This window comes from Nesoenas mayeri, assembly GCF_963082525.1.
Source record: "Nesoenas mayeri genome assembly, chromosome: 7".
Lineage (NCBI taxonomy): Eukaryota > Metazoa > Chordata > Aves > Columbiformes > Columbidae > Nesoenas > Nesoenas mayeri.
The window spans coordinates 17,735,378-17,753,941 of record NC_137551.1 but is presented as its reverse complement, the minus strand read 5'-3'; the positions used below and the strand labels follow the sequence as shown (position 1 = coordinate 17,753,941).

At 44.6% G+C, this 18,564-nt stretch overlaps 1 protein-coding gene across 7 annotated transcripts in view; it reads right to left on the bottom strand.

The window, feature by feature from the left end:
- CAMK2G (calcium/calmodulin dependent protein kinase II gamma) overlaps nucleotides 1-18,564 on the bottom strand; it is a 119,004-nt gene that overhangs the window by 36,512 nt on the left and 63,928 nt on the right. For 6 of the 7 annotated variants that reach the window (XM_080347808.1, XM_080347812.1, XM_080347806.1 and 3 more), the window contains 8 exons: nucleotides 13,962-14,016; nucleotides 13,326-13,391; nucleotides 10,473-10,545; nucleotides 7,267-7,369; nucleotides 6,330-6,413; nucleotides 5,362-5,456; nucleotides 2,662-2,784; nucleotides 255-338 (listed from right to left, as the gene is read on the bottom strand). In XM_080347808.1, coding sequence (XP_080203934.1) covers nucleotides 255-338; nucleotides 2,662-2,784; nucleotides 5,362-5,456; nucleotides 6,330-6,413; nucleotides 7,267-7,369; nucleotides 10,473-10,545; nucleotides 13,326-13,391; nucleotides 13,962-14,016 — 683 coding nt within the window. The remainder of the gene's footprint in view (nucleotides 1-254; nucleotides 339-2,661; nucleotides 2,785-5,361; nucleotides 5,457-6,329; nucleotides 6,414-7,266; nucleotides 7,370-10,472; nucleotides 10,546-13,325; nucleotides 13,392-13,961; nucleotides 14,017-18,564) is intronic. The other variant, XM_080347811.1, reaches the window with a different exon arrangement.

Sequence of the window (18,564 nt, the reverse complement as noted above, 5' to 3'; positions counted from 1 at the left end):
CAGTTGCTTTACTTTAACCCTGGTGCATAAAGGAGAAGGGGTGATTTTGTAGTGGAAGAAGCATGAGAAGCTCACAGCTTTGGAGAAAGAAACTACTCAGCTCCTCAATACACTTCTTTAGTACCTCGTACTAGAGGACCATATAAGGTACTTCATTAAGCAATTCATTAAGAAAAAATATTGCCACTAGGAAGGCATTAACCTCAAATTCAGAAGATTAAAATCAAACTAAAGGCAAACTAGCATACACTTACCTTTAGCTTCCTTCTAGCATTGAACTTCCTCAAGCACTCCACAGTCTCCTGCCTGTGCATCATTGAAGCAACAGTGGATCGTTGCTGAAAAATATGAACAGCAAAATATAAGAACATACCCTAACCAAATCAGCCAGGGGAGTTTTCTCCACCTTCACAAAACAATGACATGCAATCTGACATGGCCAAGCCTCTTATCACTGCACAGCTGCAAAACACTGCCATCAGTTCATAACTTAATTTCCCAATAGAGCAACACACGTTAAGTCAAAGTTAGCTCTTCCAGAACTGTGCCCAAGAAACTCTATGACTGAGGTACAGGTGGGTATCCATGTTCCCTGTCTCTCCCTGGACACAAATAGATCAAGACAGTAAGAAGATAAAGTCAAACAAGTAAGCACATCCATGGGGACTGATTTGGAGGCACTACAGAAATTATCTGGGTGGCATTAGTTATAGCTCTAAGGGAAAATTCCAAGCAGTACATGAATACTAGTGAGTGGTAGCTTTCCTGGACATGGCAACTCCCTGAATGTAAGTGCTGACTAGCAGAGGCCTCAGTATTTTTGCATCAGTTTTGCAGAAATAGATTTTCAGTGTGTAAGAGGCAAGATCATATAGCTCTAGTGTACCAATTAAAAAACCTGAGCATAAACTCTAGCCAGTGATGCACACCTGTCACCCACAGTAGACTGGGATCCCATCAGCCACAAAAAGCGAACTTCCCAGAAGTGTTGCCAGTCACTGAGAGCACATGAGGAAAACAGAGACAGATGCCACCACACATTCAGAGCACATGAGGAAACAAGAGACTAATGCCAAAGTAGCTGTTGCTCTTGCACAGAGCCACAAGCCAGAATTCCCTTTACAAGGACAGTGGGTGAATTACTAACTAGGTAGATCAGTAAATCAGTGTGTACAAAGCCTCCATTATCTTTCTCCTGCTTGGAAAAAATTCTGCAATACCCAAAAGAACTGTAAACTGTGCTTCTGTTCAGCTAAGTTTCATGCTCTGAAGTCTCTGCTTCAATCCTGTCGTCAAAGCTGCTGCAGTCTACATGACAGTGTGGAGGAAGAATGTAATTAAACTGTCCTCTTTAACAACTTTTGATGGTCACTGTTCATTCAGACTCTCTAGGAGTGACAGTGATGTTCAGTTGTTCAATGTGGACTTAAAAGAGACAGGACACGTATTTCAAAAGTTCAGTGATGCTAAGAAACTCAGTGTCTCAGATAAACTGTTAAGATTTCCTACCACATTTACTTCAGAGGAGCAACACACCTCTCAAAAGAAAACGTCTGTTGTACACACCAAAAAGAAAGTGTCTGTTGCACACACAGAAACTACAGAGCAAATGGAAACAGCAGACGCGGCAGGAGACAGTTTGGGTAAGAGGCTGAAATGGCTGTGAAGTGAAATCAAACTCCCCATAACTCAAGGAAGGAAAGCCTCTCTTGAACTGGTCCATATTATGCTGGCACAAGGAGCAAGCTATCGTAATCCTTACAGCTTTGGTTACAGGCATTGGGACAAAATCCAAATATACAGGAACTGCTATTGATTATTGATTACTAGTGTGAAGTTTTGACTTCCAAGGAACATGAATCACTTTACATCACTTACACTGCCATTACACAGATGTTCATGTCAGTTTAAATTGCTAATTTGCTGTTTTGTGGTAGAGTGAAAATCTCAAGAACAAGTGAGCAAAGGAACATACTGAACACATCCTAGAAAGCAGAAGTATGGTGTGGTATTACAAGAGCGTCTGGTTAGACTTAGGTGGAACTACTTCATTCTACAGAGGGAAAAGTGCACTACTGCTGCCCTACCTTACGCCCACTCCCAGCTGAGTTCTGGGATTTCCTTGCCAACTTTGCAAAGATGAAAAATACTCATGTGTGGGGTCTAGTACGGCAGAAACTACATACACAGACCAGTAAAAGATTTTTCACTGATTTCAAGCTTATAGCCAGTTAAGCTGCAGCACAGCAGAAATGTTCCAACATCACAAAGCTGCAGCGCAATAAACTAAAGTAGAGATTAAGAATAAAATAATCCTAAAATATTTTGTCTGATGCCAAATTCCATCTGACATTTTAGGATGATGTGGATTAAAAGAGAAGATATGGGGGAAACCAGAAACTATGGACGTTCACAAAATATTTTTTTAATAAAATTTCTTTCTAAAGAATAAGGTGGTTTTTTTTTTTTCCTCCAGTGGCAATGAAAGCACCACAGCATGACAAAGTTGGCTTGTTGAAGGTCACCCTCCAAAAAAAAAAATCACAATTTGAAATATTTAAAATATTCTGGGTTCCTCTGTGCAGCAAAGTCTTCTTGACATGTCAGTTTGTCAGTTCATGGTAAACCACAAATCAATCTGTAATAGAAGAAAACACTTACGCAGACCCATGGATGTTTGAGAGCCTGGTCAGCTGTGATGCGCTTTGCTGGGTTTATCGTTAGCATCTGGTTGATCAGATTCTTTGCTTCAGGAGTCACTGTGTCCCACTCAGGTGATGGGAACTGAAAGAGGAAGAAGGAATGGATCATGAACTAAAAATATCTTCTACTATCAGAAGATATTCTCCCTCCAACAGAGCTGAATTCTAGCTTTTGCCCTTTTGATACCAGGGCTAACGTATTTGCAAAAAACACCAGTTTCTGTGAAAACCCATGCTGAATGAAAATCATACAGAATATAGCAAACGAATGGTACCAGACAGCAGGACACACCTGTACTAATCACCAGACACAGGCAGGAAGATTTACAGTGCAAAAGCCTTCTAGGAATCATTCAGACCTTTGAATTTCTTTCAGGCTTAACAGCCAAAAAAAGTAAAGTCACTTTCAAAATGAGTTCTGACATGAAAAACACAAGCATTAACTTTTTTACCTCACCTTGCTCTTTCTCCAGCACGCTATAAAGCTGTAACAGCATACGCAAAATCATGAACACTTAACTACAGCAAAACCTCATGAAAGCAAAAACCGCTAACAGAGAACATCCCATCAGGTATCCTTTCTCCACCATAAAGCGCAATATCCTGGAACAATACCAGTCACTTAGGTGCAGCAACCCACCAGCAAGTTGTTAGCAAATACCTACTGTACTAGAAATTATTACTTGGGGAGCAAGAGCAATGTAAAAGTGGATAAGAACACAGAAGTATGGAAACAAAGAAAAGAATCTCAAGTGTTTCAGCTACTGATCATCCACAAGGGGTAACCAGTCTCTCCTATAATTCCAGTAATGATAAAGACATTTGGGGCATCCTCCAGATGCTTGCCAGTGGTATAGATGACAGCAAGCTGAGATTAAATGCAGTGCATCTCTCTCCTATGAATCTACTGTACAAATACAGGTGAACGTGAGAACACAAAGATAAATCTACTGTCGGGATAAAACTCCCCTGTCTTTAAGGGTGGGGGAAGATTGATTTATCCTGAGAACTACATTATTTAGAAACAATTATCTCATCTCTTTTCTCCTGCATTTTGTGCTTTGCTCAGCTGGGTCATAAAAATACACCCACCGTATCTGATTTGTGTATAACCTTATTTCTGCATTCTCGGGAATCAGCAAGGCATTATACAATTTGTTCTGTGAACATTGCAAGAGACTACTCAAAAATTCTGATACTGAGCTTTCAAGCCAGGACACTTTCTCCCTACCTGAACTCTCAAGTATTCACAGTAATGCCTTGCAAACCCCCTACCCAACATCAGAAAGTCCAATTCACAGTTGCCACTTACTCTATGGTCAAAAGACACCAACAGACCAGTACAGTGCATACATGTCCCTTGGTGCTGCAGTAAGGACACCAGGAGCAGGTACGCCAGTAAAACTTGAGCTGTATTCTACCAGGCAAAACAGGAGGAATCTACAGGAACTTGTTCATTATAGGTAAGAATTCAAAAACAACAGGTACACAGGAGGCATCAGGCACTTCACTCCTCACAACTTACATAGGATTTCAGGGTTTAAATGTCTAACTCTTTGAAAATCTCCATCGATATAATTAGTGCAAAACCACTTCAAATGAGAACAAGCAAAACAGAAACAAGAGGGCAGGAAGGCAAGCGAATAACACAAGTCCATTTATGGCTCTCAAGTACAAAGACATCACGTTCCTTTCACTCAGGAAGCCACCAAGGCAGGACACAGGTTTATGCAGGCCTTTGCTCTCACCAGAACAGTCGCTCTTATGGTCTCAGGCACAGAAGCTGGAAGGTAACTGGGGTCCAGAAGAACCCTCATGCATTTTTTTTTTTCCATGAAGACCACGAGACAGTCTACAAAATGAACTCCCCAACTTCCTCTTGATATTCATGCCCCACAGACTTTGAGCTAGGATTTTCAGGAGTTTCTTATTCCCTCTCAAGCCTCTTTTTACGTGGAAGAATTTATGCCAAATATTCAAGGTGGTAACCCAAGCACATTATATATCACCTTTGCTCCCCAGGAGTAAACTCCTTGCTATTCCTCTCTTCCAGGCACTTTTTACACCTCAGTTTTGCGATGCTCTGAGAAGTGTTGCAAGAACTGCTTGCCTTTTTATCAGAGCTTCCAACTCACCACACTGATCCCCACCACAAAGCCACCCCTCCAAAGGCCCCTGCCATTCAGCCTTCTCACTTGGCTCCCTGCTTTCCATGGCTGGAAAACATTCTACTGTGGCACTGAGGAGATGAGAGGCCATCATTTAAGCTATCATTCTACAGAATACTTCCTCACATTTTTAATTAGGCCTTGATAAAGACAGGTTCCTTCATTCCACCCTCTTCCCCTAAGTTAGCACTGGCTATGTCTGCAGCACTTCGTGGTAAATGAGGCACTATTTCACAACATCTGCATTTCCAGCTCTGCATTTCCCTAATGACCAGCAACGTCTTGGTGCCTGCTGCGATGCTTTCCACACTTCTTTTCAGTAGCCCCAAACAGGACTGCATCCCAGGCAGTGAAGACAGCAAGGTGTACAAACACGCCAAACATCACTTTGCACAGTAGCTTGGGGCCTGCTGCTGGACACCAAGTAAGATAGTGCCATGTTTTGATGGCTTCTACACCCATGCAGGTACTCAGCAAGAAAGTGCCCTTACGTCATAGGCTCCGGCTTTGATCTGCTGATAGAGTTTGTGCTGATCTTCATCCCAAAAGGGAGGGTACCCCACTAGTAATATGTACAGAATCACTCCTGGGAGGGAGAGACACAGATACACTATGGTTAGGCTAATCCACCAGTTATTCCTTCAGCCCCTCTTCCTTCCCTCTTAATAGTCCCCAAATGCAATGCTTGCTCTATATCTTCATTTGCCATCATATTTATCCTTCCGAGGTAGAAACAATCAGTACAAACCTCTTGCCTGCTGAACCTCACCCTGGCACTTCATGTTCAGCTCTTAACGCCAGCTGCCAGGAGCTACAACAAGGTGCATGATGTCCTTCTACCCTCCTCTGGCTATCATGGCTGGTGAGGCACAACTCCCAGCTGCTCTCAGAATAAAATGAAGCCACAACCCCTGTGGCTCCTGGGCAGCAAGGGACTTTTTAGGAAAGACTAGGCTTTTAGATACTTACTGCACATGGTCTTGGGACAAAAATGCCATTGGCAAAGCTAACACTCCTGGCCTGCAGAGAACCATTTAGTCCATGTCAGGCAACGCTGATATCACATATCTTTAAACTTATCAGTCCCAGATACACTTACACTTCATTTTTTCCTTATTAAAAAAATCAGCCCTCTTCAGTATTTCATCTTCTATATAGGGTAACAGGAAATTGCTACAGTTATCTAAACCACTGACTCTGCAAAGCACAGACAGGTCGTATGTCTTGATTCTCAAACATCTGATAGATGGCCTGAAGAAAGGGTTAGGAGCCAGAATCAAAAGAGTTCAGGCTTCAATATTAACTCCATCTACACAAGGTGCTTATCCTCAGGTGTGCCTTCATCTCTCCACCTAATAAGCAGGAGCACTGCACACCCTCCCAGCAACAGGTTATCACGAATTGCTCTTCCACATGGAACAATGTTGTTTAAGTGTAAAACATTTTGACAGAGTCTTACCACATGCCCATATATCCACTGGTTTTCCATAAGGATCTTTTCTTAAGACTTCGGGGGAGAGGTAGCCTGGAGTGCCAGCAAACCCTGCCAGGAAATGGATGACATGAAGTACTTACAGTGCCCAAGCAAAAGAGATCTTGCCGTACCACAAAACTCACTAATGGTAACCAAAAAATTTCAAATCCCATTTCCCACCCTCCACCCCATATTTGCTAGAGCTACTCATTGTTAGACCAACAGAAAGAGGAAAAAGAAAAATATATAGGATAGAGTGTCTACATATTGCAGGAAAAATGGAAAAGAGAGAGGGACCATGCCAACCAGCTGGGCACAAACTCATACATCAGGCATCATATCATTGTTACATATAATGCCTTAGAGTTTTAAAACACAAGACGCAGGTGGGACACATCTCACTGCCAAATGCTGTGGGCAGACAAGGAGAAGCAGCCATCTCTCCAGAATCTCTGCAGCACTGCAGAGTCTCAGAGCTGATGTTTAGCCTGAAAAGGTCTTATTCCTAATTATGTTTTAGTTAAACAAAGATAACACCAATCCAAATGTGCCAGGTCAAATGCATTTCTGTAAAATGACCAAACAAAATTCCAGATGTCTACACTCCTGAGCAGTAGGAAAGTTTGGATCAGGGTCTAAACTTAGCAGCTGCGTTCATCTCTGACACTAGCATCTACTGCAAACTGAGAAGAAAAACAGATAAATACTCAGCCATTGTTTCTGTCTTTCTTTATCATATTCTTTCCTATATTGCACTTAGGCTCATGCCCAAGGACCCAGAGGCCAAGTTCGGAAAGGAAGCAGCAATGCCGACTACATACAAGTGTGCTGGAAGAGCCGAGAGAAAGTACTCGGGTAGGGTGCAACACAACCAGCCACCAGGATGGGGGGAGCAATAGTGGGGAAGCTCAAACACTCTTACCAAACCAGGCCTGCTGCTCTCCCTGCACTTCTATAGCCAGTCCGAAGTCAGCCAGCTTGACAGCAGCACCCTTACATTTACTTGCCAGTAGTAAATTTTCAGGCTGAGGAGAAGAAAGAAAAAAGGAGATAAGAATGAAAGACTGATACCGCCGTTAAAGCCTCCTACCTCAGTATTCACATAATTAAATTGAATTTGCTGACTGAATTTAGCAGGCATGTACTAAAGTTGTTCAGGTGAAGATGGAGCAACAGCAACAAATGTCCTTGACCTAGAGTGGCAGAAAATCTTCTAGTCTAACACAAAACTTCTGTGGAAGCCAGAGCCTCTCCCAGCCCAGCCTGTATGTTACACGCTGACACCAGAGGGCACTGGCAGCACAGTTCCTGCAGCACAGAACACAATATTTGTTTCGGTCATCCTCACAGAGAGTAACTGGGGAGAGGAAGAAGTGGGGGAAGATGCAGTAGATACAATCTGCAGTGAGATTTCTCCCCATGAACATTACATGGTCCCCAAGGCACTGAAAAAGTACATATGAAGCTAATAGGGGCTGCCAAATACAGCAGCGTAATGTGGGAAGGCATCATCTGGATAGGCAGTAGATTTCATCCCTTACAGAAAAAGCCTCAGCCTCAAATAGGCATAAGCAGCACAGCAGTGAGTATTCTTGTAAGCTGTTTTTTCATGCTACATATTTGCAGCAGCGTAAAATATGCTGTCTTGCTACTGCTGCTGTCACCTATACAACAAACAGCCATGTCACTTCCCCCATGTGCCATGAAAGGGAGACAGACTTTTGCCCCTCACATGAATTCCACTCGAATCATAATTCTGTTGTGTTCCAGCAAAGGAACTTCAGCAGAAGGCTTCACACAACTCCAAAAACTGTACTGAGAGTCAGCAGCTTCCTCTGAAGCACCAGAGCAGGTAGTCACAAGGCACCCTTCAAAACGGCAACACATTTAAGGTGGAGGCTATTTCAGCTCTGCAGTAAACGCAACTTATAGACAGGCAGGACAAATGTAATTTCTCATTCTACTCCCTTCTGATCATTTGTGCAACTCATATAAACTTGAGCTTTTAACAGAGCAAGACGGAAGCCTGGAAATCCAGAAACAGGTGTCTGTCTCAGTTCACAAATCTGATGAAGGTCCATTTTGCAGCCTGCTCACCATTTTCATCCCATGGTAACTCACCATCCCCTGTTCTGCCTGACAGGAACAAGATGCTTTGCTCATTTACCTGCCTTAAAGCACTGAGCATGTGCCTTGCTTCTGCTTTGAATGAAGGGAGAACAGCCTTGCCCATCACAGTCCTTGCCATAAGAAGCAGGGAAGGAAGAGGAACTGGGTCTCAATACTAGGATACTGGGATGCTATTAGATTTTCACAACATGAGAAGTGGAAGAGATAGCATTAATCAAGCTACACTGATGAAAGTTCACCAGTGGAAAAAAACAAAACAAAAACCAGGAAGGCTTCTAAAAAATCCCTCTCAACTTCAGATTACACCTCAGCTTTGCTTGACTAAGAATCAGGGAAATTCAGGCCAGGCTTGTGCTCATTAAGCACTCTCTGCTTCCAAAATACAGCTACAAACACCTTAATGCTAATGGTGCTTATCCATGTACATGTTTGCCAACATACAAGTTGTTTCAGGTTTCACACACCTTTTGGTAAGGATGTGAATGCATTCCCTAATTTCTTATGGACCCTATGGACAGCTCAACATTTGAAGTTCTTTAAGAGCATGTCAGCCAAAAGACTAGCTTAGGAGACGGAGCTGCAAAAGACAAAACTTCACTTGAAGCAAGCTCTGCTGTGATCCTGAAGGCCAAGCTTTTGTCAAGGAGGTAAATATTAAATAAAGAGCACGGGATCTTTTCTTGCTAAAAGGAATAGCCACTCCTCAGGCCTGGATAGTTTCAGTGAATCAGAGCAAGCAACAGAAGAAACACATTAACTACAGTGAGGAGTGTCTAGCATCTGATAAGTTTTAAACAAGTTCACAACTTCCACACAAACAAAACAGGGGAAGCAACCCAGATTATATCTGAACATAGGATGCAAAGGAAAACTTAAACCATCCTGGACAGGAAAACACTACCAATTTTCATAGAGGCCCTAACTTTGGGCAGCAGTGCTGTTTGGAGGCTGCCTTTCTCAAGAGCAGGTGTCAACTCTAATCCAGAGCAGCCTTTCCTCAGAAAATCACTTGCATCTTTTCACAGTGCTCTGGATCAGAAAGCCAAAAATGTTGCATGGGAATTTGCCAGAAGCACTAAGGATTAATAGTTGTCTACTAGATCAAAACACTGGGGGAATACTGTCACTGAGCTTACAACAGGGTTTTACCTTGCTCTCTGCAAAGTATTTTTATATCTTTCCTTTATGCACCATATAACAAACCAAAACCAACACTAGCAGCAGGTGTCACCCTGCATTAATTTAACTGGACCACTGGTGGCCATCACTGTTCCCACTTTAGACAGAGGGCTGCAGGGCAGGTAGACCTTCCTGCATAAACCTCTTCATTCTGGAGCCTGCCCAGCTCCCAGTACAGCTGGTGCTATGTGGGAAGGGAATTTAAGTAACTACACTATGGGGGCTCTGGGTCTATAAGTGTGTTATAATATGGCGAACGGTTGATTCACCCAGTGTTTAACTCACCAGTAGTTTTGGTTTTAGATTAAAAGTACTTCTACTGATGAGAGAAGAAAGAAGTGACATGAAAAATTCTCATTGTGCATATCCGTCCTAGTTCAATGGCATGTGTTTGGCAACAGTGCAGAATAAAAATATACATGCTCTGTGCAGACAAACTCATCCTGGCAGATTGAATAGAGATTGCCCCAGGTCTCTAGAGATCTCTCCAATGGCAAACTAGAAAGTGTCCTTCATCCTAACGAGTCCTACTCAAGTTTCTCCGAAAGCCTGCTGCACTCCAAGGATCACAACCACCCCATCCTGGAGCTCCCTCAGAGAGGCTGAGAGCTGACAAGGTTCATGAAGAATGAAAACTTCCTCAGGAGTTCAACATATCCTATAGAAAACTCCTAAGGAGCAAATTTCTGCTTTAGGAACCCCTGAGCCCAGTTCAAGTAAAAAAACCCTGCCAGCTGGCAACACAGTATTGCTGTCTTGTCTCTTCCAGTGATCCCCTGGCTGCTCTCCTCAGCCTCTGTGGCATGGAGGAAATATTACCTTCAAGTCCCTGTGCACGATATCATGCTGGTGAATGTGATTCACACTCTCCAGTATCTGATGAATACAGTGGCTGCAAGATAAAGGGAGAGACACACAAAGTTATGCACACACATACGTACACTTGACATCTCATCCCAGATCTATTTCCCTAACTTTTATATTTTCACCAGAGAGAGTTCAAGACCTCAGGCTGAATCCCTTCATCATGCCCGCAGGATGACATAGCTCATACTGGCACAGCTGGACACCATCAGCCCCCTCAGCAACAGGATGCCAAACATCCCAGCCATAGCAGAGCCACAAAGCCTCTCTCCTATCTCCCATCATCTCCTTCCTCTCCTCCCCATCACACAAAGCATCTCACTTGCTCCTTCAGCCAACAGCGTCCATCCCACACAGGAGAATCGAGGCACCCAAGTATCTGCAAACAGCAGCCAAGACTGGGCAAGCAAGCCGCAGTCACTCCAGGAAACATCCATCTGGGCTAGTCCCGAGAAAAGAATAAACTTTCAGAGAGCAGCAGCCTCCCCCGGCAAACTCAGGATGACGACTCCTGGGTGACTGCCAGTTCGCAAAGCTTTCAGAGTAGCATCTCAAGCACTTTACATACACAATGTGTGCACACACCCGCTTGCTGGGTGCCTTTTAAGTACAGATCCCACTTAAGGGGTTAGTGATCCGCAAAGCAGACACACTCCCTGTTAAGTGCAGCGTGCTGCACTCCCCCAGCTCACAGAAATCCCTGTCTCTGCTGCTCCTGCTGCTGTAATCGCAGGGGCAAAAGATGTTATTTACACCTGTTGCATAAGGGCAGTGCAACACATCTGTGGGTGAGATTTCTGGTAGAAAACATCTCTTCCACTAAGCATTTACTCATCTCCCAAGGGTGAATGTGGAATGGAGAAGGGATTTTTACAGCTATGGCTGGGCAGTAAGCACCCAGATGTGGACAACTCAGATGGGTCTGTGTCTTCACTGCAGGATCAGTCAGTCCCCTCGTTGAATTCTACAAATCTCAGGGGAACAAATTTGAAATGAGTGAAATATATGAGGGAAGGGAAATCAGCTACTGGGAAAGATGGGAAGAGGGTAAGGGGAAGAAGAGGAGAGGAGGTACAGCACTGTGTATTTGTTATCCTCACCCCTCCAGAGCTGGCAGTACAAACCTCAGGGTCGGAGTCCATTAATATCTCCCCGCTCCCAAAACAAAAATGTATAATTAGAACAGAGCCGAGTCTGAGAGAGAGAGATTTTCTGGCCAAAAATGGCAAAAGTGTGAGGTGTCCCAGGCGAGCCAAGTGCGGCAGATTGGCACGGACCTTGCTCCCTCGCTCTCCCAGCCTGCTCTGGAATTCAGCTCGGCATGGGGAGAGGAAGGGAGGAGTTTGACTCTGTCATTTTGTGGGCACTCCGAGACCTGGCCAGCTGACAGTCAGAGGGCTGAGCACCCCGAGGAAGGCTCACAGAGCAACAGACAGTTCTCCTTTTCCCCTGACCCTGCCATAATTTTCCTGAGCAGTGACAGTCACTGCCAGCTCTTGACCATTTTTGGGAACAGGCATTGGCAAGCGGGATAGGGGGAAGGATGATGACTGAAAACCTCAAAACTTCCCAACTTCAAGGTGGAATGGCTTGAGTGACTGTGTATCTGTCTGTGACGCTGTGCCTACAACATCTGTACACCCCACTGAAAACATCTACAGGGCTCTCAGACCTCTCTGCCAGGAGCTCCATCAGAAATGACAAGACAGCTCACCAGGGTAGCACGTGGTACAATGTCTCATTTGAAAGCATCATGCAGTGCCCAGAAGACAGAGGTTTATTATAAGTGTACCACAGGGAAAGCAAATAAGCGCACACAGGCTTCACAACAGTACCTACACTAACACACTGGGTTATACTCTTCCCTTCCTTGCACTTGGTATGATCCTCCTCACAGTACTACCTACCAAGCTTCCCCTGCAGCAGCACCCACTGCTCCCTTTTTACCTCTCTCCCCTCACAGCACCGCTAATTTCTGCTCCAGCAAGGGTCAGGATGCGATAAGAACACAGGTGAAGAATAAGCAGGGGTGAAATAACACCATCAGGCCACTTTCAAGCCCTGCTAAAGCAGAACAGGAGCTGTCTAATCCCAGCTTTGATTCCAAATGCTGCATGACAGACAGGCCAGAGAACACCCTCAGCTACTGCTGCACAAAACTCCCACCCTGCTTAAACAGCAAAGGGACAAGCACAGGCCATTTCAGGAGCACACAGGTGGGAGAGAGTGGACACACTCAGAAAAAGAAGGGCAAAACTCTAAATGTTTTTACTATGAAAATATAAAGGTTGCTCTCACATATTGTGTCTCACTCTGCCAACCAGCTCACAGTCAGAGGGGGCTTCCATAAAACATAGCCTTCAAAGTCCCCTCTCACCCCTGCCCCATAAACCATTACCAAGACACAAGCAAATTGTATAGGTCTGCCGAAAAGCAATGGCACATCACTAGAACCCCTACTAAGAGAGGGCAGAGGCCAAGCAGGCAGTGCTCTCGCAGCCACAGGACAGCTCTCTAAGGACATTGTCACCACCCACCAGAAAGGTCAGGCAGACAAAGCTGCCAGCAATGGGTCTCACAGCAAAAAGCACACAGACAGCAGTGTCTGCAAGCGGCACGGGCCAGAGCTGCAGTGAGTCAGGCTGACCTGCGACAACAGTTTATGCTAACAGCCGAAAGAGGAGTTGTTTTGTCCAGATGGGGAGCAAGTGTCAGAACAAAGCCGTGCACAGAACACCAGTCAGGAAAACTCATTCCATCTGCCAACACACGTGGCACGCACACAGAAGGATCTGGAAACAGTCTTACCTGGCATCTGCTTCACTGTAGTATTCTCTGGCAACAATATCCTCAAAGAGCTCCCCACCAGTAACCCTAGAGTGCAAAATAACAAGGGAGGTTACAGAGCCCATGCACCTCTAGCTCAGGGTTGCACAGAACATACGTGACCCTTTCTCACAGCCCGTATGGGGATCTGCAGCACAGGGGAGCCAGGGCAGAGCTCCACCACCACAGTACCAGCACTGGTACATCCATGTTACTGAGCCCTTGGGCTGCTGTTTCAACAGCAGTGCACAGGACACTGCTGACACACGGGGCACCAATTGCCCATGTGCCTCTACAGAGCTTAGCATATGCTAATTTTGGGCAGAACACCCCTCCTCTGATCCCCTCCAGGCTGCCTCAGAGCCCAAAGTCAAACAGGCGCCCTGTACAGGATAGCCATCCTTTGCCATCCCACGCTTACACCTCCTGCCAGGAGCCTCCTGGTCCACCCCCTACCACACAGCCAATGCATTCTGTCAAACAGGCCAGAGGTATCTACAGGTCTCAAAAGAGAAAGGGATAATTATATGAATGCAGGTGCTTTTTATTTCACTCTTAGGCAACCATCCACGTGCCTGTATCACTGGTGAAGCATCAAAGCCAAAGAAAGACACTTACAGATCAAAGACGAGGTAATGGAAACCTTCTTCTGAAATACTGTCGTGGAGCCGCACTGCAAAAACATAATCAAGAAATGGAGATTTACAGAGCATGTAGCAATATGACACACTTCGCAAATCAAACCCATGCGTGCAGTCAAGTTCTCCCTCAACCCAATCAGTATATTAATTCCTCATGCCCTTTGCTTTGTGTGCTCACTTAGTGACCTATTTCCTTCCGCTATCTCAAAGGAACAGATGGGTGTCCTTCACACACACCCACTCCTCCCCAGCATCAAAACAAACTCTAAATATCTTTGACCTCCTGTTCATTCTCCTTCTCTAGCACTTCAGTACCCTCCTTTCACATCTGCCTACTCTTTCGTCCATGCTCACGTTTTGCAATCTCTCCTCTCCCATTCTTATTTCTCAAAACATACCCTTTTCAGAATCTTCAAATAAGGCTGCAACCCAAAACCTGAATTCCAACCCCACCTGCATGGCAGTGCTATTGATCTCCCTTCAGCCTTTCATCTGTAAAGCTCCAAGAAGTTCCTTCTCTTTACTTCTTTTCTCTCACTTCATTCTTGCACCCCAAACCATTACCCAAAATTCAGAGCCAGTTTCCCGTCTTGTTTTTTTCTGACCTGTTTGTTACCACAGACATATCTGATCACACTCCCCTTCTCAAAATTTCATCCTCCTTCAGCTTCCTTACCTATCCCTCACCAGTTCTGCTCCTGCTGTGTAAATTAACCTTCGTCTTTTCCTTGTCCCCTTTAACCAGCAGGACTGGGCTTTCACCATGATGGGCCACTATGCCCCGGTATTCTGGGGTCTCTGGGGCTCTGCCCTCCTTCCCCCCTTGTTACACGTGGGTGATAACTATTGCATCTGTGCAGCCAGCACAGTGACATTTCCTCCTGTCTGAATCAAAATCTCAATTTCTTTGATGTTTCTAGGATACCTAGGTACTAATTCTAATCCAAGAGAAGAAGCTATGCCCTTAATTGCATATTGCTACCTACCCCCTACTTTTTGCTTTTCTCTCTTTCTGAAAAACTTCAGCGTTTTCCCTGCCAATTGCAGTCACAAGCTTGCAACCCTCTCTGACTCAATACCTGAACCTTCACACCCCAAGTAGGGCAAATCGTCTTCTTCACATGACTGTCTACAGACTTCCTCTATTGATCCGCCCAAATAAAGCAACTTGCTGCGACTCGACTGGGTCTCAGTCACTCTAACACCTTGTAATTGAGTATTGACCAAAGTTACATTACCATTCTCATTCCTACAAGAAAAAGCTCGTTATCCTGCTTGATCACTTTGATGGTACCTTTGCCTCTCTTCCCTGTCTTCTGTTCTCTTCCACATAAAATACAGTTGACCTGCCTTGACTTTTCCCAACATCACGATTTTCTCTCTGCCATTATTGGGAGGTCAGTTTGCAGCTCTTATTGGCACATGACGTCAGCTCCCATCACCGTCTTGGGAATGTTTCAAACAAGCACTTGGCACATGCTCCCACCTCATATGGAACAGCTTTTGCAAATGTTCTCAGTGCTCTCCTCTAATCCTCCTTGCAGCTCTCCTTTGCTACGGCACCCTTCCACATGCACGCAAACACAAACAAACTCAAAACTGATTAGCGCAGATGTACAGAGACCACCGCCAGTACCCTTCCTAAAAGGATTTCATTCTTTCCTCATTCTTTCTGCCTGTACTTTCCCACATTTTTCCTGCCTTTATTTACAAGCTCTCTGGGCTGGTCCCTTGACTAATGTCCTTTCCTTAGCATTTCTACTGCATCTAACCACAGGGGTTTGGGAGGAGCATTCAACACAGCATAGTGCTGTAATCAAGCAAATACAGTCAGAGTACAAGGCAGCAGGTGTTTCAAGCACAACATGCTGTTCCTACAGCATGAAAACAGAGAGACACCACCTTTAATAACTATGATCATTCTCTGAAAAAAAAAAAATATTCTTCCAAGGAAGCAGTTTTAGTTGGCTTTGTAATAACTTCATTACAATACAACTTTGTGTTTACAAGAAAACTGGCCTCCTGAGCACTTGTCAGAAAGCAGCAGAGGTGGCATTACAAAAACACAAGTGAGAAGAAGGGTATTTCCTTGGGGAAAAGATTTCCATTCAAGACTGGAAACAAGACAGGAACTAGTTGAAACCAACACTTGGATTTCCAGTGCATGGCAGTTTTCTCTTCATTGCACAAGACTGTTTGAGGTGAACAGATAAAACAGGCTCATGAACAAGAGCTGAGGTCCAGGGCATGGGCAGAAGTCTGTAAAGGGATCTTATGAAGAGGAAACAGATGAAGAAACTTCAAGAAAAGCTGGACATGCTAATAAGGTCATGTCTGGTGATGCTTTGTGTGCACGAAAAAGTATTCTCCTTCCTCTGGCACCTGAAAGGTCACTGAAGTGCTGCAAGAAACAAGAAGCAGAATGGAGAGCAGCATGAATGAAAGGAGCACAGCCACCAGCAGGCTGGGAGCAGCAGCCATGAAATGGGAGCAGCAAACATGTCTGCAGGTAGATAGTGAGAAATAATGAACAATACATTTTGATGCAAAGAAGTGGGCAGCAAGTTACATCAGAAAATAAAACATAAATGAGCTGACTGGTGCTATTTCTTCGTCCTGAGGAAAGCAATTTTGTCAGATACATTATGAAAAGGGAAGGAAGTAGCAATTCAGGTGGCAGAGACTGGCAGGGGCAGCAGAAAGAGCCTTCAAGGACAGTAAATCATTATTTGCGTCCTTAGGTGAGGAACCATGACAGGAGGACAGAGACAGTTCATAAATACTGACGCTGTACATCACCCTAGGGCTGCACAGCAAAAGAAGGCCTTGGAGGCAGGACACAGGTCATTAACTTAACAAGGGAGATGCTTTCTCGTGACAACCCAGGGCAATACTGGAACAAAATCTGCCCAGGATTTAATCTACTTAGGTAACAAAGCTCAGGGAGTAACAGTAGAACAGCAAAACCCAGAAAAGCTATAGGAAAGATTACAGTGGGCACCACCACCCTGCCTGGGCATAATCAGCAACAGCTCAAAACATTAGGCTTAATGTGGTGTTGGGGGTAGCAACGATGGGAGTCAGAAAGCATTAAGAAAAGTCTGAATATACCGAAACTCACGTGATTTTCAATTCCAGCCCACACCTGCTTCATATCGATGCTGATGGGAAGAGACAAAAGCAATACCCAGTAGCAGAGCAGCAAGAGCACCCAGCGCCCTTTCACCCTGATGTTCTGTTCACCCACCCTCCGTGGAGCCACAAGAGTGGCCTTCCGACCAGCACGGATGCTGCAATCGCTAGCTCCCATGCCATGGTTCACTCTGCTGACAACCCAGGCTAAAATGCTCTGCTCTTTCATATGGTGCTAACCACCAGGGACTGGCGGCTTAAAAATACGATCTGCCTTTTCCAAAACCATTCAGCCAGCCCACAAAATGGCAGATATACAAATGTAACTCCACCAGCTTTAGCTCAGTATCAAGAATAAAAGCATTTTAAAAGTTTCTTGGCCTCCTCTACACTTCTGTTCATGAATATGACCCACATTGTGTTAACATTCTTCATAAAGATATACAAACATCAAACACCATCTGATACCTCCACCTTTCAGGCACTATAGAGCCCTCTTTGCTTTAAAGATGTCCTATGTGAGTGCCCTCCACCTGAAGACAAGACACAGGTTCTCAAATAGCCAGTTCCAAGAGTTGGTAACAGGAACCTGAGTGCTGGGCAGTCCTCTGTTTCAGACATTTTCCAATGAAAAAGAGATCCCATTTGTTCCCCAGGCTGCTGGTCCTGGCACACCATCTAACATCTCCTTTACTACCATAGGCTCAGCATCAACTAAGCAGTTGAACAGAGCCCACATAGGCTGCTCTTACCTGTGTAACCTGTTGAAACGAGAGGGTGAAAAATATAATCATATGTAGATGCTGGAGGGTAAAGGATTCACAAAAACTGACTATCCATTATAAGAAAATGGAGAATTAAAAATAAAACTATTCATCCAGTGAACCTGTTCTTCAAAAATATTACAGAACCTTTTTTTTCCCTCTTGTGAGGGGAGCAGTGGTACCTATGTCTAGTGCAGCAGACTAGACAAATGCACACATCACAAAAAGAGCTTGAAGTCACAGCAAGAGGGAAGTTGCACAACAGCAACACAGGGTCTTCCAAAAGAGGACCAAACTACAAGAGAGTCAGTAATTGCCAAGGAACCTGATCTCACTCTATTCACCAGAAGATGAAGTATATTATTTGTATTAACTGATTCCATCACCCAGAAGCAGCAATTCAAACCATATTTCCTTCCTAGCCAAACACTTTGAACAGAGGATTCTTACAGACATAGGAAATCAGTCCCTGCCAACACCACGCACGCTCAGGGTCACCTGATGACTGTTCCCACGTCAAAGGTCTCTGATGGATGAGAGCACTTACTATAATGGTTAGCAAGAACAGATGAAAAGAGGGGAGTAAGAAAGAAAACAGAAGCAAGTCAGACAACGAGGCACTAAATCAGTTACAGGATATGGTGAAAGACTTTACCCAAGGTTTTAGTCAGAGCACAGGAAAAA